Here is a 24465-nt window from a genome sequence, read left to right on the forward strand (position 1 = left end):
GGGAGGGTTCGATGACCTTGGGGTTGACCTGGGTTAGTTGAACTAAAACCATGAATTCCTCACGCTCTGCAAAAGGCAACAGAATCAGTGCTCCGAAGCCCCCTTTGGCAGATGACATGGGCCAGTGCTGAAGATGAAAATGAGATACCTTCAATTCACCTTATTTCCTGTTCCTCAGGCCGGGGGATTGATTTTTCTTAGATCTGATCACTGGTGTGCTGTCTAAACAGAAGCCAACTGAGTTCTGCAGGCTTATTGATATCCCCCAGGTGTCTGTCATTGGGGACACCTGGGAGGTTTTGCATTCTCAGCACACACCCCTTTGTGCAAGCTTGTCCTCACAGGTGCTTTCCTTCTTCCCGTTTCCTTCTGTGGGATGGTACTGCAGCCCAAATTTGCTATTTAACATCACCTACAAAGCTAATTCCAGCTACAGCGAGACTATAGGAACATAGTCTCTGGGAAGGCAGGGAACATTGGCTAGGGTGCTAACTTTGATTGTTCATAATTGATTCGCTGCTGTTTCAAAGACAGTGTTCCTTTCAGGAAGGAAGGTGAAGAAAGTTTTGGCCACCATGGGGACACACTTGTCTGGCTTTTCTCAGGAGAAGCAGAGTAAGAAGGGAAGGTCTCTGTATGTCAAGTACTAACCACATCCTTCCCATAGCTGAAGCTTCGCCACAAGTGTTTTTGACCCTCTAAGAAGGAAGTGTTTTTTTATTACTTCCAAATGGAGTTCACAGAGACATTTCTACCATTGTTTTGGGTTAAAATGGTAGTTTCCAAGATCTTCCAAAGGCAGCGGGGGAATGCTCCAGCTTCTCTCGACTCCTTTACAGGCAGCTCAAGGGCCAGCAGCAGCTCATGCAATGAGTTTCTCTACGTCTGACATTTACACCATTGCTTTACCAACAGGACAATCGCTATTGAAGCAGCCTAGAGATAATGGTTTTACAGACAATACAAAGCTGACTTAATTCCAAGTCTTTTCCAAGCAGGAGATAGCACGTACAGCGTACGCAGAAGGCACTGTAGACTCTCATTTTCTTGGCTTTCTGCATCCAGTAGCAAAATCCTTATGCACCAAACATCTTGTTTCCATGACACATATTGCGACCTTTTCTCCCAGGCATTCCCAACTCACACTCAGCCAGTGACAATAAAGGCCATCTTGCATAACCATAATGACAGGGAATAGTTCAGATTATCTAACTCACCTCCAAACAGTCCTCAAAATTCACACAGTGCACATAATGACCACTTTACCTTGCCTGACCCATCTGAGCTTATTGTGAAACATTACTTTAATAATACTCTAACCCTTGCCAATAATTATTTCCACAAGGAAAACCCTCTACTTATGGAAAAATGAAGAGGAAATAAAGCCAGCAAGCAAGTAAGGGTTGGTGGAGGACATAACAAAGAAAAAATAAAAAGAACGAGGCAATGTGGGTCTGGTTTAAACTTAGCTAAAAACAAGAAAGGGATAGAACAATGCCATTGGAGGAAGAAGACACAAAGAGATGTACTGAAATTGGGAGTCTGGACCCGGCCTTGTGTGCCTATTTATGACTCTGTAGCTTGAGCTATGTATTTCCTTAAATAAGTTTTTCACACGCCTCATCCGCGTAGATACAGGGAAATTTTAGACCTGAGACAGAAGGTCAATGCAATGGTATCGTGGATAATTAAGAAATCTTTTGGGAGAGTTGCATTTGGAATTCATTTGTCAAAGACTTGCTTGTGGGGTACTTTAATGAACCAGATGCCAACATCACCTACAACAGCAGCAAGCATAGCGAAGAAGAGGAAGCTTCAGAGCAATTTGGAATCCCATACCGGGGACACGCAGGTCATTAGAACTTCAACAAGTTCAGACCACACACTTACAGAGTGAAGAATGACAGTTAGTGGTTAACGTTTACTCTGTCCAATTATTCCAAGAAATGGATGGGCTGGCTGCTTTCAACAGTCTCCCTGTTTGCGCCCTCATTAATCTACAAGCTACCATTATTAGGTCTAAAACCCAAAGTTCTGTGAATGTGGAAAGGCATTCAAGTTAACTTTTAAATAGTTCTTTAGTATTCGGTACTACAACCTTGGGACTTGGAGCACACAGAGGTATTTTACTCAATAAATTCACACTAGAAGCTCAATATGCTCAATATACTTATAAACCAGAACATGCAGCTGATTGCCAATAGCTTGAATGTCTCGTCTTTTTCATCAGGTATTTCTAATGTTACTCTAATGATGGCCTGTGGGTCCTGTAAGATATTCAACTACTTCTAAAGCAAATGACAAAGACTGAAGTAAGATCACAGGATTTTGCTGATAGCTGCCTTTACTGGATTATTGAGTATGATCAACCTATGTGAGTTACTTTTGATAGTATTTTGCTCACTCACTGTAAATTGGAGAATGACCATGTTATCAGACCTGGGAGGCTCTGTGTTGTAATACTTTGTTCCTACATTTGCTACTGGGTTAGAAAACAAAACTCGCATCTTGAGACAAATAGATCCATTTTATGAGAAGCCTCACCTGTGACCAGCTCCCGGATCTCCAGGTCTGTGGTCTTGCGAAGCAGTCTCACCAGCGCTGGGATGCCACCACAGTTTTTCAGGGCGATCTTGTTGTCATCGTTAGCCTTCCCATACACCAAGTTCCTCAGAGCCCCACAGGCACTACGGTGGACTTCCGTCATCCGGTGATCCAGCAGGTCCACCAGGAGCTGTATGCCTCCTTGTCTCCTTATCTGAAAAAGCAAGGGGAACAGCTTTGGCCTTGGAGAGTCAAGTTCCACTGTCTGAGCCCAAGAATTGTTTTCCTCAGAAAACCCACTACCAACAACTGCCCGGACTGAATTAGGCTTAGGAAGGGGAAAGAAAACATCCTAGGCAGCCACCTTAATATCCGACCAATAAGGAGCTGAATGTAGCACTTTTGAACGACAGAATCTTGGAAATATGATTTTATCTTCATAATGGGTGCCTCAAACATTTCTTAAAAAAAAAACAATAATGTCATGTGCTCATGGAGTTAGAATGATTACAGTTTGTGACATCTTACTGAAATTTACCACTGTCTTCAAGGGCAGCAGTTGATACAGAAAAACACTGAAAGTAGTCTACTCAACATAAGAAGGAGAAGACCTCAAACACGGAAAAGCTGAAATAACAGATCCAAAGGTTTTTTCTCAGAAGCTTTGGGGGATGAAGAAGGTCACTTTGACTGCGAGGCACAGCATGGGTGGCCCCAGAAGGGACATCATACTTAAGTCTTTGATTAACAGTGGTGAAGAGCACATTATGTTTCCGTGTTCTATTTGTTGAAAAGAAATGGTCATCTAGAGATGAATGCAACAAATGCTTCATGACACGTGTTCCAGATTTATGTTCTTTTTGCTGCCTGTTAACACTGGGGGCGATTTAAATATTTAAATCCAAAAGAGAACAAAGTAGCTCATTAATACACACACTCTTTCTTGGCATGGCCATCAGCAAAACCACATCTGAACTCTGCTGTGTTTATGGGGACAACCACCTGATTCACTTGTGAATGCTGCTTTGTCTTTCTTTAGACTGCAGTGTTAGTAGGGATGAAGGACTGACACCTCTGAGATTTAATTTTCATATTGCAGAAAATGTATTCATCCCAGAAATGTGCTAGGATGCATGCTGTATCCTGCCACTCTCTCAATGGTGCTCAGCCACAAGCCTCATGCTGCAATCTGGGCATGCCGACTCCCCCTCCAGCATCCCACGGTCCTGTAGGACTGTAGTCTTCATTTGCTTCACCAATACGTTTTTATCCCAAGTGCATTTCCATGCTCATGGTAAATGTTCACCGCATAAGAAAAGAATGAATGAGGAGAGTTAATTAATATACAACTTGCTACCTTAGGGTTCTACAGATTTACTAAAATATTGCTGTTCAAAATTGAGCAATATACCCTGCAAAGGAAAGAGGGGGGAAAGGCCTTTTGTGAATAGTCCAGGAGGCGGTATGCGGGAATCTCAGGGGGGCATTTCCCACACCAGCTTACAAACAGAAGGAGGGAAGGAAGGCTTCCTGCATTACCGGGTGGAACACTGATGACTCATTAGGAGCCTATGAGAAGTGTTTTCACTCACGCACACAATGCAAACAGAAAAAGAAGAAAGCCTCGCAGTGCTCACAGAACCCCACTTCTTTCGTCTGGAAAGCATGATGTAGCGTTTCGTGTATTGTGCCTCCCATGGGAAAAGCACCAGAGAAGACAGAGGGGAGGACTCCTGGGGCACAGCACTGCTGAGTGAATGCAGAGTTCTCTTCCGTGCACTGTGCACAGTCTGCAGGGGGTAAGGATGCCTGGGGAAGTCATCTGAAAGGACTGCCGAATTGATTTAAGAAACAAAACAAAACAAAACAATGGAACCGGAAACAATGTCCCTCCCTCACAATTTTACCCCGGGCTTATCTGGCAGCATTCAGAAGAGGTGTGTGTGTGTGTGTGTGTGTGTGTGTGTGTGTGTGTGATGAATTGAGCATGTCTGCACTGCAGCCCCAGCCATTTCATCACCTCAACTCAGAGGGGTGCTTCATGTGTACACAAAGGCTAGAAGGAAAGCCCTTTTTTTCCTCTGTGTGTATTTGCATATGTGTTCTGTGCTTTATAATTCTATGAATTCTAATAATGAAGCCATGGAGAGAGAAGAAATAAATCTCACCAGATAGTGAACCTAGATATTAAAAGTGGGAAAAAGTCAATAAGTTACTTTTTTAATTTTGTAAATATGTTTAATTTGTGATAATATATTTCACATTTATGCAATTTAGTGAAGTAATATGCAATAACAGTTCTGGAAGCTGAACGGCAGGTCCTTGCTTGCATTCGTATATGTGCTGGCTGACACGTGTGTATGTGTGCCCGTGCATGAGAAGGGTAGAGGCTGAGGTTGGGTGTCTTACTCAACTGCTTTTCCTGGGGTGGTCTGAATGACTCATAAGGAGTGGCATTATTGAGGTGTGGCCTTGCAGGAGTAGGTGTGGCTTTGTTAGAATAAGTATGTCACTGGCAGCAGGCTTTCAAAAGCTCAAGCCAGGCCCAATGGCTCTCATGATCTTCCTGCTGTCTGCCTATTGAGATGTGTAACTCTCAGCTACTTCTTCAGTACTGTGTCTGCCTACATGTCCCCATGCTTCCCACCATAACAATAATGAACTAAACCTCTGAATTGTAAGCCATCCCCAATTACTGCTTTATTTTATAAGAGTTGCCTTGGTCATGGTATCTCTTCACAGTAATAGAAACCCCAACTAAGACAATTCCTGCTCTCTACATTAGATTTTGAGAGAGGATCTCTTACTGAATATCGAGTTCATGGAGCCCCAGGGACTTTCTGGCTCCACCTGCCCACTGTTGGCATCGCATATGTAAATCACTACGTCTCCAGGTTTTTACGTGGGTGCTAGGGATCTGAACACAAGTCCTCTGGTTTGCAATAGCACACTTTACTGACTGCAGTATCTCCCCAACTCTTCCTGCACAAGTCTTTAAAAGTCGGATCTTAAAAGACTTTAGTTTTTATGGATTATTAAAACACAACTCTATGGTAGCTAATATGTAATGTTTTATATACTACAACAACAAAATAAAATCCAGGTGAAGAATATCACCTCAGTTGTAAGCGAGTAGATAATTATTATGCATTAAAGAGTGGTAGATGGCATGTCCAAGGTGGCTTCTTTTTGGAGCAGTTTGTATGCATTTCAGATTCCTTTCTGTCTTCTCCTGCCTCCATTTTCTTTTTAGTGTTGAATAACATCCTGCTTCTGGATGTACTATTGTGAATTTATCTGTTCCTCTATTAGACAGGTTATAGCTTGCAAGCTTTAAAACTTATGTACCAAGCCACCTAAACATTTGCTCAAATTTGTATGTACTTTAGTTTTGAATTCCTCTGGATAAATACAAGAGTGTGATGGTTGAATCTTATGAGAATAATCAGTTTGGTAAAAGCAGCTGGGCACTCTAGCAAAGCAGCTGCTGTACCACTGTGCATGGCCCCCACAACCTCCTGTTGTTCCATGACCTTGCAGCAGCTAATGTTCTCAGTGCCTGGATTCTCGGCACTAAGTGTGCAGTCGAATGGCCCTGTGTTTTCCCTCTCCTAAGATCTCTGAATAAATCAAATTTATTTGCACTAATGCGTGGTGTTAAATAAAATCAATAGGAAATGCAGATGGGATGATCACAGCTTGTTTGAGTTAACTACATCCCTGAACCTGACAAAATCAGAAAATGATCACAAAGGATTTTTATTCCTTCTTATCCCAGATAGCCAGCCTTAACTTGTTTATTATTACATAGCTCTTTGACATATGGCTGACTTATTCAATAGTTTCTATGTAGATATATCTATTTCTCTACCTCGTTAGGATCTAGATGGGACCCAGTCTATCAAGAACTAAGAGGATGCAGGCTGATGGCCTCCACCTTCAGTGATGAAGTATGAGTTCGTTAACCAAAGCAAAACTGTCTGTCCTGTTGGGTTGTTGACAGACAAGAGATTCTTTTCTTTGCTCTTTCTTTTTCCTTCATTTTTAAAAAAGTATCTCAGGATGGTCTTGAACTTAAGATCCTTCTGCTTCTGAATACTGGGCTTGCGAATAAAATCAGTGAGGCAAAAGATGCTTCTATAGAACCTAAATTAACATAAGCCCATGTGCTTACCTCCAAATAATAAACAGGTATACTTCAGAGGGGCCACAGTGTGTTTCAGTTACACAGTGGAAGACACTGTGAAGAGTTTGAGAGAGAATCTCCATCTGCTCTTTTTCTCCCTCTGGTTATGTGAAACAACTCGCTCCCTCTGCCTAATAGGTCAATCAAGATGAGTTATATTTGTTTTTAAATTATGTATCATAGACAGAGCACAGCATCAAGATTCCCTGGAATTCAAATTGTGGCTCCTCTCTACCTTTTTAGACAGTTAATGTCTATAAACATGGACAACATAAGGGTACTTCATAGGACTAAATGAGATTTAAAATATTGTTTTCTTGATGTCATCCATCATTCCTGTCTCTTATAGTCTTTTCCAATGCTCTGCCATGCTGCCCCCCGAGCCTCCGAAGGATGGTGTGTGGTACAAATGTTCCATTTGGACTAAGTATGCTTCGGGCTCCTATTCTCGTCCCATTGACCAGTCCTAGGTCTCTGTGTTAATAACTATCTGCTGTGATCAGAATCTTTTTCAATGAGGGTTGAGAAATGCCACTAATCCATGGATATAGTGATACGTTACCATGAAGGCAGACCTTAGACCTGAGCAAATTCAAGCAGGACAAAATTCTGGCCTGTGCCAGGGGAGGTCTGCATGAAGTTTTGCCCTAGCTGAGGATCTACTGCAATCTAGAGCTAACAGGAAAGAATCATTTCTTCTTTAAAGACATGACCCTGCTCAGTCAGATCACCCTGGTCTAGGCAACAGCCTCATACCCAAGAGTATTAGAGCAGCACAGACCAGACTTGATGAGCTTTAAATTATTATCTTTAAAAAGCAGAGACTCAAAGTGAATTAAGTAGAAGTAGGAGAAGCTGGCAATGGAGTGAAACAAAACGTCCCTCCCTCCCCCGCAATGCGTGGAATCAGGAGAAGCTGGTGAAGGGGTGAAATGAAACATGCCCCCCCGCCCCCGCAATACTGAAGCAGGCATGGGTAGCCCAGTTATATTGGGTCTTAAGGTACGAGTTGAGGATGACTGACCAGGTCTCTTCCTCAAGGAACAGGTTCCACCAAGATACGAACTTGAATTTCTGAATTCAGAGTCCAGAGCATTAACCGCTACACCACGTGAAGGGGTAGTACAATTAAAATACCTAAGATGCTAAACTCCTTCTACACTTAGAGAAATAATAAAAATATTTACAAAAAGATTATTTGTTAAGAAACTTTAACTGTACACCAACTTGTAAAAGGATATTCTTATTAAACTTATTAGCTGGCCAACATGTAAATTAATTTACTGTAAGAATTACATAAATATAGTAGCCAAGAAAAGAAGAAATGCAGTTCCTAACTGTACCTTTATAAAGTGGTTTTAGTGCAAATTAAAAATATTATGTAATATAATCAGAATCCCATCTAGAATGTGGCAAATGGAATCAATAGGGGCTTTATTATTCTAATCAACTGTATTGATTTACTGGCTATTTAAGAAATAATTTTATATACACAAATACTGTCCAGTAAGAGTTTTCCTAGCTATATTCTCAATATAAGAAAAATGAGCCGGGCGGTGGTGGCGCACGCCTTTAATCCCAGGGAGGCAGAGGCAGGCGGATCTCTGTGAGTTCGAGTCCAGCCTGGTCTACAAGAGCTAGTGCCAGGACAGGCTCCAAAGCCACAGAGAAACCCTGTCTCGAAAAACCAAAAAAAAAAAAAAAAAGAAAGAAAAAAAAAAGAAAAATGAATTAATTTATGTTTTAAAAGGGAGTGAATGCTTGCTTTTCTTTTCATGGTAAGTTAGCAGATTTTCTTAAAGGAATTTAAACAATTTTGAGCAATCCTAGTTCTCTATATATATCAGAAAAATAATTCCTTTTTATGCCAAGAACTGGGATTACACAAAAATACTCATATTCTCAATTTCAAGGTGTTATAATTTTTTAACTGAAATATAAAATAAAAAGAACACTTCAATTAACAGAGTAACTTCCAGTAAGTAGAAGAGAAAACAAAACCATAGCAACTGATGCCTCAATAAGAATTTAAATGGGCCAGATGGTCCTCTCTTACGCAGACTTCCCCAGGCACTACTCCCAAACCTTGGTGGAGGATGTGCGGATTCGTCTTTCATCTCCACCTGCATCTTGCACAAAATTACTCGGATTTGCAGTGTGTATTTCTTCCCTGTCTACTCAGGGAATTGTCAGGAAGCAAATGAGACAACGCAGAGGGATACTTGAGCAGGGCACAAGCCTACAGATGCATTTATATTTGTGAGTTCTTTCTTCTTGCCACATAAGTATCAACTCTAAAGTCCCCATAATTCATACACTCTTTGCTACCCCGCATAGGTATCTATCTATACAGACTCCAACACCACCAATCTGTCCTTCCTTGGCTGGCATTGGCACCAGAAAAGACCATCCACAGGCAGCTCCCAGAACATGTGACAGAAAAACACCTTGGTAAAGAGACTCTGACATGTTTTGATGTGGGAAGTCCTTCCGTATATGTGTTGCTTTTATTGGTTAATGAATAAAGAAGCTGCTTTGGCCTGTGATAGGGCAGAATAGAGCTAGGTGGGAAAACTAAACTGAATGCTGGGAGAAAGTAGGTGGAGTTAGTGGGATGCCATGTAGCTGCCAGAGGAAGAAGATGTAAGCTGCCAGCTGGAACCTTGCCTGTAGGCCACAGACTTGTGGTGATGCACAGATTGATAGAGATGGGTTAATTTAAGATACAAGAGCTAGCAAGCAATACACTTAAGTGATTGGCCAAGTAGTGATTAAAACAGTATTGTTTTTGTGTAATTATTTCAGGGCTAGGCAGCTGGGAAAGAAAGAGCAGCCTCTGCCTACAATTTTTAATCTTTTCTAATTACCTTTCACTTAAGTGAAGTAGCTGTGATTATAGTAAATATTAGTAAAGTTTTCTGTCTATAACTGGTTAAAGAAAACCATTTGTCACAGGAGCCTCTGAAATGATCTATTTTACTGCTGTATTAACTTCAAGTTCATAGCACCTCAGGGTCCAATCATTTGTAGAGATAAAAGAAGAGGGGAGAATCCTTTATTTTGGATGGAGTATGAATCCCTATCTTCTACACAGTGACACATTTATATAAGCTACTTAAAAAACATAAAATACCTGCAACACCATAAAGAAATCCATCTCCCCTCCACTGCAAGGCTCTGCCTGCAATTCTCTTCTTGCTAACAATGACCACAATGAAGGTTTCTGGCCAGTTACACTGTGTGAGAACGAGGTAAGGAGAGGCGTGAGTGTACGAGCAGTTGGCTACCTGCTGAAGAAACAAGCACAGACACCAAGTGCAACTCAAGCCATCTTCCTGAGGGCTGGGGTCTCATGTGCTCCATATCGTCCTTGGTGACCAGAATTACTGAACCCAAAAGATACCTTAGCTTTCTTTACTGTCTAATGCAGTCATGGAAGGGATTTTAAAAAATACAAGAAAAATTACAAGCTGATTCTCCAAGTTCTTTCCCCAAATGTTACTTGAGGAGGTCTCAGGCTGTCCCATGACAAGATGCCTATCTAGGTTTTTTCAGTAATATATGTAATATATGTATAGGCTGTGTGTGTGGTGTTTGCATATATGTGTGCAGATAGACCCCTCCATGTACATATAGAAGCCAGAGATGGACTCAGGTGTCCTGGTCTATTGTTCTCTACTTAATCTCTTGAGACCGTCTTTCACTGAACCTGGGCTGGCTAGCAGCTGGGAAAGCCTTCTGTCCCATTCTCCACAGCTGGAGGTTCAAACAGAGGTCCTTATGCTTGAGTAAAACACGGTCTCACTTATTAAGCCATCATCCCCAACCACCTAAGTAGAAATCTATCAATAGCAAGAAAAAACCTAGTCTATACTCCGCAGCATGGGAACAGTACAAGAAAACATTTGAGTCAAGAGACCCAAGGTCTTTTCTGGATTCTTTTCATGACACAGGAGAAGCAAAGAGGGAGCCCCAGGAGAGAGAACAGGGTTAGCATTTAATGACTGACAAATGGGTTGTTCTACAACTCCTAACAATCCTCCCTGTTCTCTCAGGCATGTGCAGAACACAGTAGAGAGGAGTTTCCCTTGACAGCTCACTTCAAGGCAGACTTGCTATCCTCATTCTTGTGGTCAGGACTGGTTTACGTCTCCCTTGCTTATCTCTCCTTTTCTTCTAGGAAACCCCTGACTCCAAATTACCCAGGGGTAGAGAGGTGCTGGTGTTGCCCTGCCAGGAAGAGCATATACTTTTATCTTCAGGGAGAAGCCTTGGATCTGGGCTATTCCTAGGGCTCCTTTACCTGAGCTTCTGTCTGGGGCTTAAGTTACCCTTTGAGAACACTTGCTTTAAGGCTGAGTGAGAGGACCCTTTACACTTGAACTTGACGAATAGCAGATATCATTGCTACGCATTTATACAACACAAGAATCAGAATTTTAATAAAAAATAGACTACAGTATACAGAATTCTGTGGAAATAAAGGTTAGGAGCTCTGTGTGAGGAAATTTACATAAATTGCTGAAGTACAAAGGAGGTATCGGAAAAAATGTGTCTGGAGGACCACATTTCTGAAACCTTCTATGAAAATTCACACATGGCTCAGCATGTAGCAGAGTTCTGTGTATGCAGCAGTGTAAATTTTGAAGATCCAAACTCCAAAAGGTTTAGATACAACCTAATTATCTGGAAACTACTAAGTCACATCAGAATATAGGAAGCTCCCAGATATTCTCTCCAAGCCTTTACTTTTGTAAAGATCAGGCCACCGCTCATTTGCTTTATCCTCCTGTCTAGCCTTAGGGGAGGGTTAGATGGCCAAGACTTTCCACTTAAGGAGGTAACATGCCTAGACAGGAGTCAGAGACAAAGAAGCTAGAAAAGAAGGAAGTATGATGAGTGGAGAGGAAAAACTGGGGGCAGCTCTACCTGGGAGAGATTGGCAGTCACATGGTCACCATTTTGCAGATTTCCCTTACAGACAATCAGGTGAATTGTACGTACAGTTCCTGTACCCAGGAAGTAAGACCCAAAGAAATGGCAGAACCAGAAAAAAGGGTGTGAGTGCCAGGGGCAGCAGACTGCTTGAGGGATGTACACTGGTGATGAGGGGACTGGGATGAGCAAGGAGGTCAGGGCCTGGGCTGTGGGGCGGAGAGAAAGAACGGTGGCTGAAGTATGACGTGGCACCATGCTGCAGGGCTGCTTCTAGGGGCTTTGGTCACCACTCGGGTGCTGCGTTTATTCTAAGCAAACATGAAGTTTGCTCTAAAATACTTCTTACAAACTAATGGATATGCCTAAGGATATAGACTGGGTACCAGGCAAAGCCATAAAGACTAACCCAGTGAGAGAAACTCAGCACCTTCTATATGATTGACAGGAAGATGACTTATACAGTGTCAAAATCCAGATCTGCGTGGTAGATAGGGCCATAAGCATGATGCTTGAGTCAAAAAAAGGAATCATGGCTTGACTGTGATTTTTCGGCTTTTTCATTTTTAATAAACAAGCATGCTGTCGATAATCATCTCAGCCATAATTTGGTTGATTGACAGATGGCAAAGCACTTATGAGAGACACAGTCCCTCATTTAAATTTCATTGTGTTTACATAAAAGCATACATTTAAAAAATTACTATTCCCTTATCCATGCAAAATGGAAAATTGGCATCTTTAGCCCACAGTTATAACATGATAAATAGGAAAGAAAACACAACATATTCCACTGGAAGAGCAACGGTGAGTGCTAGTAGAATTTCCCCTCACATTTATTTCATTTTTAAATTACATGTCTTTTTTTTTAAAAAGTGCCACTTGAAGTAAGATTTTTCACTAAAATTCCTGTTATTGTATAGAATCAAAAATAGGCTTTATTATATGAATTACATGATTGAAAGGGTTTTCTTGTTATACATTTATTTTTTTCCCTTTTTGTATGCAGTTATGAAGTGTCTTACACGTTCCAAAAACCCACTCTTTTTGTGACAGTTGTCGAAATAACCAATATCCAGGGGACCAGATTATGACTGAGAAAGAATATTTATTAAACGCTGGTTCTGGTCTAGCAGATCTCAGAATAAGGTAGAAGCTGCACTGTAAAGTCCACGGAAGGTTTCCAGACAGGCAAGCAGTGTGCAAACAAATTCTAAAATGCTCAGGATACAGCAGTGACACATTTAATTGTTTTACATTAATTTTTGTGTGCTTATGTAAGTGTGTGTATACATGTTTATGTGAATGTGAATGTGTGTGTTTATGTGAGTGTTTTTATGTAAATGTGTATATGTGAGTTTGTATATGTATGTGTTTCCATGAGTGTCTGTGTGTATTTATGTGGGTGTGTATGTGTGTATTTATGTGAGCTTTTGTGTCTTTATGTGTGTGTTACATGAGTATATATGTATTCATGTGAGTGTGTGTATATGTGTTTACATGAGTGTGTGTTGGTGTGGGAGGTCCTTCTGTCTATGTGTTGCCTTTATTAGTTAATAAATAAAGAAACTGCCTTGGCCTGTTGAAAGGGCAGAACTTAGGTAGGCAGGGAAAACTGGACTGAATGCTGGGAGAAGGAAGGCAGAGAGAGAGAGAGAGAGAGAGAGAGAGAGAGAGAGAGAGAGAGAGAGAGAGAGAGAGAGAGAAAGAGAGAGAGAGAGAGAGAGAGAGAGACTATGAAGCTGCAGGAGACAGACACTGGTTGGAACTGTAGCTGGTAAGCCAATGCGACGTGGTGATGCACAGATTAATGGAGATGGGTTGAATTAAGATGTAAGAGTTAGCCAATAAGAAGTTAGAGCTAATGGGACAAGCAGTAATTTAATTAATACAATTTCTGTGTGTCTTTTTTGGTTCTGGGCAGTTGGGAGATAAACAAGCGGCCTCCTCCTACAGTTTGTGTTTATGTGAGCATGTGTGTGTTTATATGAGTGTGTTCGTATGTGGGTGTGTATATATGTTTATGTGAGTGTATGAACGTGTTTATGTGTGTGTTCACATGAGTGTGTTTACGTGTGTGTTTACCATGAGTGTGTGTTTTTACTTGTGTTTCTGTGAGTGTGTGCATGTGTTTCTGTGTGTGAGTTTGCGCTTTGTGAGTGTATGAGCATTTATGTGAGTGTGTGCTTACATGAATGTGTGTATTTACATGAGCATGTGAGTTTTTACATGAGTGTGTATTTTTACATGAATGTGAGTATATGTTTACGTGAGTATATACATGTGTTTACATGAGGGTATGTGTTTACATGAGGGTATGTGTTTACATGAGTGTGTGTTTATGTGTGTTTCTGTGAGTGTGTGCATGTTTATATGAGTGTTTGTGTGTGTTTACATGAATGTGTGCTTATGTGAGTGTGTGTTTACGTGTGTGTTTATGTGAGTGTGTGCTTATGTGAGTGTGTGTTTACGTGTGTGTTTATGTGAGTGTGTGTTTACATGAGTGTGTGTTTACGTGTGTGTTTATGTGAGTGTGTTTACGTGTGTGTTTATGTGAGTGTGTGCTTATGTGAGTGTGTGTGTTTACGTGTGTGTTTATGTGAGTGTGTGTGTTTACGTGTGTGTTTATGTGAGTGTGTGTTTATGTGAGTGTGTTTACGTGTGTGTTTATGTGAGTGTGTGTTTATGTGAGTGTGTGAGTGTGTATGTCAGTGTGTGAGTGCACACGGGCTGCTGCACACGCATGAAGATCAGAGGACAGCCTGCAGGTGTCAGCCATCCCTATCTGAGGGATGAACTTGGGCCTCCAGGTTGCCAGAAAGAACTTTTACCTACTGAGCCATATTGCCAGTCCAGAGGGTCACACATTTTTGGGCGGGGTCCACAGGTGGCAGTTTTGGGGAGAGGGTCTGGCATCAGAGTTAGGTGACAGTATGTTTTCCTCATCTTCAAATTTCTTCAACTGTTGATATGTCACCAGGGATACTTTGGTTTCTTTGTGGAGTAGAATGTAATATTCTTAGAAAATTTAAAGGAAAAACAGAACCAAACTGAATTGCATGATTACAGAAAGCACCTCTGGCCAGCAGCCCTGGGTGCCTGCAGTCTGTGGGCTCACTGAGTGACTTCAAGAATAGAGAGCAGGCATGTGATCAAACCGGACTCTCTGAACTTGGCTGACAATGAGGGCTCACTGAGGGGAGTGGGGGTGGGAGAGAGAGCGAGAGCGAGAGAGAGTGAGAGAGAGCGAGAGAGAGTGAGAGAGAGCGAGAGAGAGTGAGAGAGAGCGAGAGAGAGCGAGAGAGAGCGAGAGAGAGAGAGAGAGAGAGAGAGAGAGAGAGAGAGAGAGAGAGAGGCTTGAATGTCCCTGTAGGCTCTGATGTTCAGATGTCTGAATACTTGATTCCCAGTTGGTGGTACTGTTTGGGTATGTTTAGGAGCTACGGCCTTGCTGGAGGAAGTGTATCACTGGGGGTGGGTTTTAATGTTTTAAAAAGCATATGCTATTCCAGCTCACTCTCTGATTCTGCTTGAGGTTCAAGATGCGAGCTCTTGTTTATTCCTGCTACTATGACTGCCACCTGCTGCCACGATTCCCTGCCATGATAGACTCTTATCCCTAGGAAACCATAAGCTCAAATAAGATTTTTCTTTGGTGAGTTGCTTTAGCAATGGAACTTTATCACAGCAATAGAAAAGTAACTAACAGACGCATACATATGCACATGCACACACACACACACACACACACACACAATTTTAAAAGAAAGCAAGCCTCTGCTTCCTCACAAAAACGAGTCACTCATTTATTTTGCTGCAATTAAAGATATCTAACACTAACATTCTTTGTTCTTTTAACTCATTACTTGCAGGGCCAAAGGTCCTGCCTGAGGCCTGCAACTCCCCAATAGATAATGTGGCCACCGAGTCTGAGAACAATTATTTCTCTACATCAATAACTTCAGTTCAAAGACTTTCACTGGAGCTTGCCAGATTAAATGTTACCAACCTACTTTATAAGTAATTAAAAGCTCAGATTTTACTCTGCATTCAGACTTCATGTCTTGATGTACACAGCTTCTCAAGAACTCAAAATCTTTAATGTTCGAATCCTGTGTTTAAACTATCAAGTTACTTTCTTTAGTGATTTTCTAATTATGCATTTAAAGAAACATAGTCTATATAAATGACCTGGTTTCTCTTTTTACTTCTTCAAGAATTGTCCTGTGAGTTCTATGTGCTGGCGGATGGCAGGCACTGGGTCCACACTCTCTTTTTCACTGGCTGGTAGACCCTGAGGATACGTAGCAAAGCAGGATGGTGCCAAGGGATGCTTTGGTTTGAGTTTTATGGAGATACAATCATTATAGTTGTTTTACTTAAACACACGCAATCAGATGTGTCAGTCACTGCTAAGAATCCTCCACATTCCACATTTGAAGGTCATCACCCCAGGGTCTGGTTCTGCCCACTCTACCCGGCCTTCTGGCCGCCATCATCTCCCATCGACTACATTTGGATTCTGTTGCTCTGGGCATCTGGACATGCTCCATGAAGGCTACAGAATGGCTCCTTTCCATCACGAAGGCATTTGACCAGCTTGAGTAGTTACTGAAATGCCCATCTCACCTGACACCTCTTCCCTCTGCCTTAGGGTTTCCTCCCCTTCTCTGGGTCTCATTATACTTTGCACTTATTTCCTGATTGTTTTATGCAATCTACGAACTTCTGCTCCCACCCAAAAAACTGTAGGATATAAGCACTGTGAGGAGGACAGAGATGTTACCTGAAGCCTTCAACTCAGCTCTTCAAGGTCCAGGGTACTACCTGTACTGAGCAAACATACCATACTCTTTTGAAGAATGAAGTTTTAACCCTAGATTTGGGAACTTTATAATCATCCTGTTTGGTCACTCCACCCTTTTGAAGAAGCCCATATACCAAGAAAAAGTTTGTTTTTTTTTAAAATAAAAATTTCAGTGCCTAAGAAGGTATTTCAGAGTTCTAGAATATTATACAACACCGAATAGGCAGACAGGAGCTCAGGTAATCACTTTGCATATGTAGAAAGTGCTTTTCTTTGAACTTCATTTGTGAAGCAACAGGAATTTTTCCACAAGCGAATGCCACCACTGTGCTTCTGTGCTATGTGCACCTGCATCTTGTTTATAGAGGCTGATGTTGAATATATTAGCTAATTATAGATATGCAGATGTCTTGTTTGCCCTAATATAAAAACATATAAAATCACACGAAATAGGTCTCACTCAGGTCTGTAGATGAATACCCAATTTCTGTGAGGTGTGCCTGGGTTATAAAGTAAGAGGCAGACAAAAGTCAGAACAATAAGGGAGATTATTCGTACTGTGAAGTCTTCCCATCCTGCTGTCATTCTTCTGGGTGGAAGGCAGAATTCAAGTATTAAAATAGAAAATTTGAATTGCAGAACAAATTATCATCTATTGATTCATTTCTTAGGATGTTCATTGCAGAAAAACTCTATCTAGAGCCAGGGAAACTGGCAGGGGAAAGAAAACATCAGTTCTGTTTTGTTTTTCTGAGAGATAATATTATATATAACCTGTGAGGGGCACTGGCTAAATGTAGACCCTCAGAGGTAGAAAATGGCAAGACTGATGTGAAGACCCAGGACACTGTGATTGTCCACTCAAGCAGCTGCATGGCCATTTTTCATAATAGCAGTTGAGGTGTATGATCAGGGCAGGTATGTTGAAGACCATAGAAGCATCATGGAGAAAAGGGCTGATGCTATAACCTAGTCAGGGGTCCAGAACCTTATCTGATGCTATAACCTAGTCAGGGGTCCAGAACCTTATCTGATGCTATAACCTAGTCAGGAGTCCAGAACCTTATCTGATGCTATAACCTAGTCAGGAGTCCAGAACCTTATCTGATGCTATAACCTAGTCAGGAGTCCAGAACCTTATCTGATGCTATAACCTAGTCAGGGGTCCAGAACCTTATCTGATGCTATAACCTAGTCAGGAGTCCAGAACCTTATCTGATGCTATAACCTAGTCAGGGGTCCAGAACCTTATCTGAGGGAAGGCGACTCCACAGAGCAGGGCAACAGGAATATTTTCTTTTTGTTCTACTTTCCCAGGGCTCTTATTGAGGGAAACATTTCTTTATTCTAACAGGCTGCAGTATTAAGAACAAGACATGCACCTACAAGACATGCATGGTCTAATTTCTGGTGTCTGTGACTAGGTTACTTGACAATGTCGAATCTAGGTTACAGGTGGAATGAAGTAGCTGATCAGCAGAACCTCAAAAAGAAGGCTTCTATTAGATTGCTTTGATGGTCCCAACAGAATCTCAACTTTCCGTCTACTATGACAGAGGAAGATAAAAGAGTTTGAATCAGGGAGATGACAATATGGAGGAAGATGCAACTAGAAATCGCTGGCTTGGAAGACTGAAGAGGCTGTGGACCAATGAAAACCAGCAGGAGTTAGGAAAGAACAAAAGGAAAAAAAAGAAGGCAAATCACTTCTCCCAAGGCAATTCTGAAAAGTAACACAGACCTCCTTGTCAGGTAGTGGGCTTCAGCCCACAGAGGCCAATTTTGGATGTCTGTGCTCCAGAGCTTTAAGATGACAACTTTATTTAAAATGAAGCAGTTGAATTTGTGGTTATCTGTTACAGCAGTAGCAGGAAGCTGATACTCAGGGCTGTGGCCGAGGCCCGGGTTATGCTCTAAGGAGTGGGGTATCAGCCTTCAGTAGATACCAAAGCAGCTGCTTTTATCTGCACACCTGTGGACAGCGGGAGGCTGCTGTGCCCTCTTGTTCTGATCTTCAAATTCCTATCTCCACTGTAGTAACCTATACATCATCGTCCCGAGCACCAACTAGTGGTGCTCTCTGGGCAGCTAGATGAAGTTATCTGCAAATGACGTGGCTGAACTTAGGTCTGGGAGAATCAAGACAAATGATTACCTGCTGTGCTGGAGGAAGCACCAAGGTCAAGGAGTTCATTGCTTGATTTATGGCCACACCATTGACCAATGCCCAGAGCTGATGACTCTGGTCTTTGTTTTTGTTTGTTTTTCTTTATCTTCCTCCCTCATGACTCTTTTGATCTTTTCCCCCATTTCTTTATTTCTTATGTCTAATAGACCTTAATATCCCCAATATATGCTACAATCTCTCTGTAGTCCAAGGAGCTCTATCAATTGCTGTTCTCCTACTCACTGCAGGACAGCATCCAGGAAACACTTGGGAGCAGTTGACAAGCATCCCTGAGTCTCAAGTTTCCTCTGCCAGCCTCTGTGGCTCTTCAGACTTGCCTACCCAGCTCAGCTCATCACCCAAATGACACTCAATCATAAAGTTCTATGTTTTTCTAAACAGTTAGGGGAATTAAAATTAGCCACGTAGACATCCTTGGGGAATACAGAAAACATCTTGTATGAACATTCATAGTGTACAACTTCAGAAAAAAACATCAGACACTTCCAAGGGGGCCATGTGGAACCCAGGGAGCAAGGCCCTTCTACATAGGGAGTGCTACCAGGATGGGAAGATCTGAGCCTTTTGATTTAGGATGAAATGGGGCAATAATACCAGGAAAGTTGGAACTCGGGAGTGAGGTCAAGCTCACCTACTGAGGACAGATTCACAAAAACAGAGGCAGCGGACATACCCTGCTCGCGCAGATATGGGGTGGACACCTATGGGGGAGTATGCTGTGCAAGGACAAAGGGTGCTGCCTGAGCCTTTCTGCGTCTCTGCATTAATGGTTTGGATAAAAATGTTCTCCTTAGCTCTGTGCCATGAAAACCTAGAGAATTTTAGACGGGAAAACTGAAAAGACAGCAGGTAAACAAGATGCACCTCCTTGGTTTGATGATTTAGAGGTTTTTTTTTTTTTGCAAGGAAGTGAGGCCACATGATGATGAGTTGGCAACAATTCAGAATCAAATGGCTACCAGGAGGTGAGAGGCCAGGGTTTTCCTGCCACTGCTCCCAAGGAATGCTGGGTGAACCTGTTTAGGTTGCATATAAAGTTGATCACATTCTGAGGGAAAGAGTCGTGCTTCAGATGTAGGACTACTATAAGGATGACCCCAGCTAAGACTCCTAGCAACAGTGGAGAGGGTACCTGAACTGGTCTTCCCTTGTAATAAGATTGGTGTATTCCCTAACTACTATCATAGCACCTTTATCTGGTAACTGATGGAAGCAGATGCAAACAATCAGAGCCAAGCAACGGGAAACCAATTGAAAAGAGGGAGGAGGGATTGTATGAGCAAGGGAATATGGAGAAATCTACAGAGACAGCTGAGCCAAGCTTGTGGAATCTCATGAACTCTAGACTGACAGCTGTGGAGTCTCCATGGGACTGAACTAGGCCCTCCATATGTGGGAGACAGTGGTGAAGCTTGGACTGTCTGAGAGGCCCCTGGCAGTAGGACCAGGATCCATCCCTGGTGCATGAGCTAGTTTTTCATAGCCATTCCCTATGGTGGGATGCCATACTCAGCCTTGATGCAGGGGAGAGGGCCTTGGTCCTGCCCCAACTTAATGTGCCAGGCTTTTGTTGACTCCCCATAAGAGCCCTTACCCATTGGGAAGAGTGGCTAGGAGGGGGCTGGGAACTAGTGAGAGTGGGAGGAGGCTGGGATGTGGAACTGTGGCTGGAATGTAAAACGAAATTAAAAATAAATAAAAAAAATAAATAATGAAATGGCAAAAACTCCAACAACAACAAAAGAGAAATAACTTCACCAAAAGGGGAGGTACATATGAAATACTTCATCTCCAGAAACAGCAAGAAAAACTAAGCAGAGTGGCACATGCCCACCATTGGGAGGGGGAGGCAGAAGCTGTAGTTCAAAGTCAGCTTACATGACATGAGACCTTGTCAGAAAAAATAAACCTAGAGAGAAATCCCTGTGCCCCCGACACTATAAAAACCGACCAGTACCTAGGCAGGCTCTTTGTTTCTCTTTCTCATAACTATAAAGACGAGACACTATTCCAGGAATGGGCAGGCCAAGAGGAGGATCCATTCAAGCAGGAGAAGGGGGTTACCATCAAAAATGCAATTACAATAACCCAGAGGAAAACTGGACAAACCAAGACTAGAAATGTCACAGAGGTCAAAGGACACGGGCTGCGTGGCTGTCCCTGTCACCATGCAGCTTCTGAGGTGGCTCTAGGCTCATCCCTGGCTTGCAGAGAACACCATAAACCTGGTGATTTCGTCAAGTCTTTCGTCCTGACACTGGGTTGCTAAGTTCTGTGACAATGATGATCTGACTCTTTGATGTCCACCAGCCTCCTGAAAGGACCTCAGGGCAGTCACACCGTCCCAAGTCTGGCCATGTTTCTACTCAGAACTCCACCCCCACGCCACTGCCCTGTGCCCAACATACTCCTGGCAAAGTAGGCTGCGTGTATCTCAATACCCATATACTCTATTCTCCTCCCTTCTTGCTCAACACCCTTCTCCTCTGCTGGAGGGAAGGAGAGCATATTTACTTATTCAAAGGCAGGTCATGAGAACACCATCTTCTCTGTGGGTCACCTGTGCTCAGGTGGCTGGTGGGCCATCCCCATCTCTGTTTTCTGATGCTTGACTTGTCTTGACTCCACAAAGCTGAGATCCAGAAGGAACACAGCTGACACCTCTTTGCTTCTAACCTCTTCTCTCTCCCATAACCTCGTGAGGATCCACTTGAGGAATCCTGAAATTTTAGGGCAGTCCTAGATCCCTAGATCCTTGTGCCACCCCTCTATTTCATCTAGAAACACAAGGCAAGGCACCAGCTAAGATGTGAAATCCTCAGGAAGCTGGACCTCCTATAAACACCATGGCTCTTCCATCCCTCCATCCCACCTTTCCCCAGTGGGACTTCTGTTCTTAGCTATGATCTGTGAATGTGGTCATGAAACTACTTTAGAGTCTATCAAGATATAGTTCTATCAAGAACTGGGTCCTTTTCAAATTAGGCCTGGTATTAATGAACTCATTTTGTCATGGATATAATTGTTCATGTCTGTATGCCGTGTTCTCTGGGACTGTGAGAAGAACCTATTTGGTGCATCGCATCAGTCACCTAGAAGTGTCAATCTGGTATCTCAGGTTTCTGTGACAGCTAGAAGGCAGGCCTCTGAGAAAAACCTCCAAGGCCGGATGAGCCTGACTGACCGAGGGATGCTCTGACTGGCTCAGGCCCAGGAACGGATAGAACACTGACAGGAGAAGGAGGTGGCAATGGGAGGTGGAGGGGCTCCAGGGCAGGTGATGAAGGGATGCATGCGATGGGGGTCAGAGGGGAGCACTCCAGGCCTCCTCCCTTTAAATAGAAAAGCCTCTCAATAAGGAGCTCCTATTGTCTCTACAAGTCTCTGTCTCTGCTGCCTTCTCCACATTCCAAAGGGTCATAATTTTTACTTCCTCCCTCATCCATCATGCCTCAGTGGAACCATATTTATCTTCTCTATTTCCAATTCTGCCGCAGCCTGTTAGCAATATGGCCAACCTATTATCTCCTCCGCTGAGGGTGAGTCACGCTTCTTTCCCTTTGAGGTCCCATAACCGGTGCTCCACCTCCTCCATCACCCTTCATGTGTGAAGGACCAGGCTTTCGGAAAATCTTTTAAAAATGTATTGGCCATCGTCGTCACTCATTCTATATTATCTCTGGCAGCACTGTGCTCACAGTGGACGGCACATCATTTTCCCCTGTGTTGGCAATGCTGTGATCTTCGCAAGCTTTTCACTTTCCATAGAGCTAACCATGGACCCAACTGTGGCCCGAAGCACATTCCAGCCTGTTCCTCCTCCTGCCTCGACTGTAGCTGATGGGATCTGATGTGATCAGGAATAACCTTGGAAACGGGTCCTAGCGTCCTCTCTGTTAATATCCACCTCCTGGATTAACGTCCCCTAGCTGAGAGCAGCAGGCCTCAAGAGACGGACAGGTGAAGAGGGCATCTACACACACTGCTTTCACATTAAACTACTACAAATTCTTCCAGGAGACATCTGCTCGTCGCTGCCAGCACAGTGATGTCCTTGTCACACGGATACAGAGCCCCCAGGCCACTTCAGTCTGCTCGTCTAGGACTCAGAGAAGCAAAGCAGTTTCCTGGAGGTCTTGGAGTCAGAGTCATACAACAAGCAGAGTTCAAGTGCTGGTTCTGGCACCCTTTTGATAAGAGCAACTGCATTCTACTTCCTGATGCCTAGCAACCAAGTACAGGCTCTGTGCCAAAGGAAGGAGGGACAACTTCCAGAGAAGGGATCATTCAAAGGCAACTGAGTAAAAAGATAGAGAGAGCCTCCCTTGAACACACGAGGTAGAAAGAACCAGAGGTGAAATAAGCTCAGGAAATACTTCACATGCAGTAGACAGGAATGAGTCCCAATCTCTTTAACATTTGAAATGTTTTAAATCCGCCTGAGTAAAACAAAATTATGGAGGAAGGGACATTTATATATAAAGATCCATTTCTGGGTTCCAGTTAAATGAAGACACTTCCATATTTGAAAAAAAATTATTATAAATGATACAAACTGGATATCATGTGTACACACTCACACACACAAAGACACACACCTGGGAGTGCTGACAGACATCGATAATCTTTTACAATCTCAGCACTCAGAAGGCTGAGGATGAAAATCAAGGCTAGCCTGGGCTACATGGTGAGCCCTTGCCTGAAAAGAATGAAAAAGAAGTTCCATAGGTAGATATAAATAAACCCAGAGCTGCGGACTAACTCTCAGACCTCCTCCAGCAGCTTTGAGTGGGTGTACTGTAGGTAGTATTATTCTGGCAACCTCTGATTTTCGTTTTATTTTTTTTCCTTTTTTAACTTGGGCTACCCATCACCACATAGTGCAGGCAACTTCCCGACTGGACTTTAAGTACTTATTCCAAGCACTCTGGAGTTGTACTCTGCCCTCCCATGGGTATGATCCCTGTATGACAATGTGCTAGTTACATATGCTTGCCTGGTGGGTGTGGATTCCTTAACCTACATATCAGTAACATTTAAATCTCTCTTTTAATATAAACCCAGACGTTGAGGCATCTTTCTCTCTCTCCACTAGAACTACCTTTCTGGGACAACGACACCATGCTTTAGGAATGGGAATGACAGCATTGGGAAGGGCTGTTTGGGGGTAGGCAACTATAACCTGGATTGCGTTTCTAGTGCAATTTTCCTTATCTTTAAAGGAAATAAGGTTAGTAATAGATTCTTATAGTCATGCTAATTTTTCTTATAAGGAGCAATCAGGTCAAGACTCTAAATTAAGTCTTCATTTCTGGTAGATTCAGGCTATCTGTCAAATTTTCCCACATGTGGGGGTTATGGCACACACGGAAAGGAAGCATGGAGTATGTGTTTGACAAGCCTCACACACGACATTGCCAGTCAGAATTCCGACCCTCTTCCCACCCTCTCTGCGTCCTCTGCTCTCTTCTAATGTTTCTTGAGCTGCCTTCCTTGTGAGCGTGCCTTAGACTCTGAAGGAGCTGCGTGTGACCCTCGCATCTCACCCCACCTTCGGGTGCTTGCTGATCTCCAAAGCATACACACTGAAATGTGCTACCCTGGACTGGGTCACCCGGTGGACACAAAGTTCACTTTAGTCGCTGGACACTGTCAGGCTGATCTAACTCCTCAGCTTGGCTGCACTGCAGGGAGCTGCATGGATGCTCACATTCAACTCTATTAGCCTATTAGCTCTGGAGAAAAACGGCAAAGGGCTGGCTTTCATTTGTTGATGTTTAGGAAGTGAGTCCAAGACTTTGTACC

General features: G+C 42.8%; 1 protein-coding gene across 4 annotated transcripts in view; it reads right to left on the reverse strand.

Annotated features, from left to right (window-relative positions):
- Ctnnd2 (catenin delta 2) overlaps positions 1 to 24465 on the reverse strand; it is a 746809-nt gene that overhangs the window by 187640 nt on the left and 534704 nt on the right. For all 4 annotated transcript variants that reach the window (XM_075975796.1, XM_075975795.1, XM_075975797.1 and 1 more), the window contains one exon: positions 2545 to 2758. In XM_075975796.1, the coding sequence (XP_075831911.1) occupies positions 2545 to 2758 (214 nt within the window). The remainder of the gene's footprint in view (positions 1 to 2544; positions 2759 to 24465) is intronic.

The sequence above is a fragment of the Microtus pennsylvanicus genome, chromosome 6 (assembly GCF_037038515.1).
Source record: "Microtus pennsylvanicus isolate mMicPen1 chromosome 6, mMicPen1.hap1, whole genome shotgun sequence".
NCBI lineage: Eukaryota > Metazoa > Chordata > Mammalia > Rodentia > Cricetidae > Microtus > Microtus pennsylvanicus.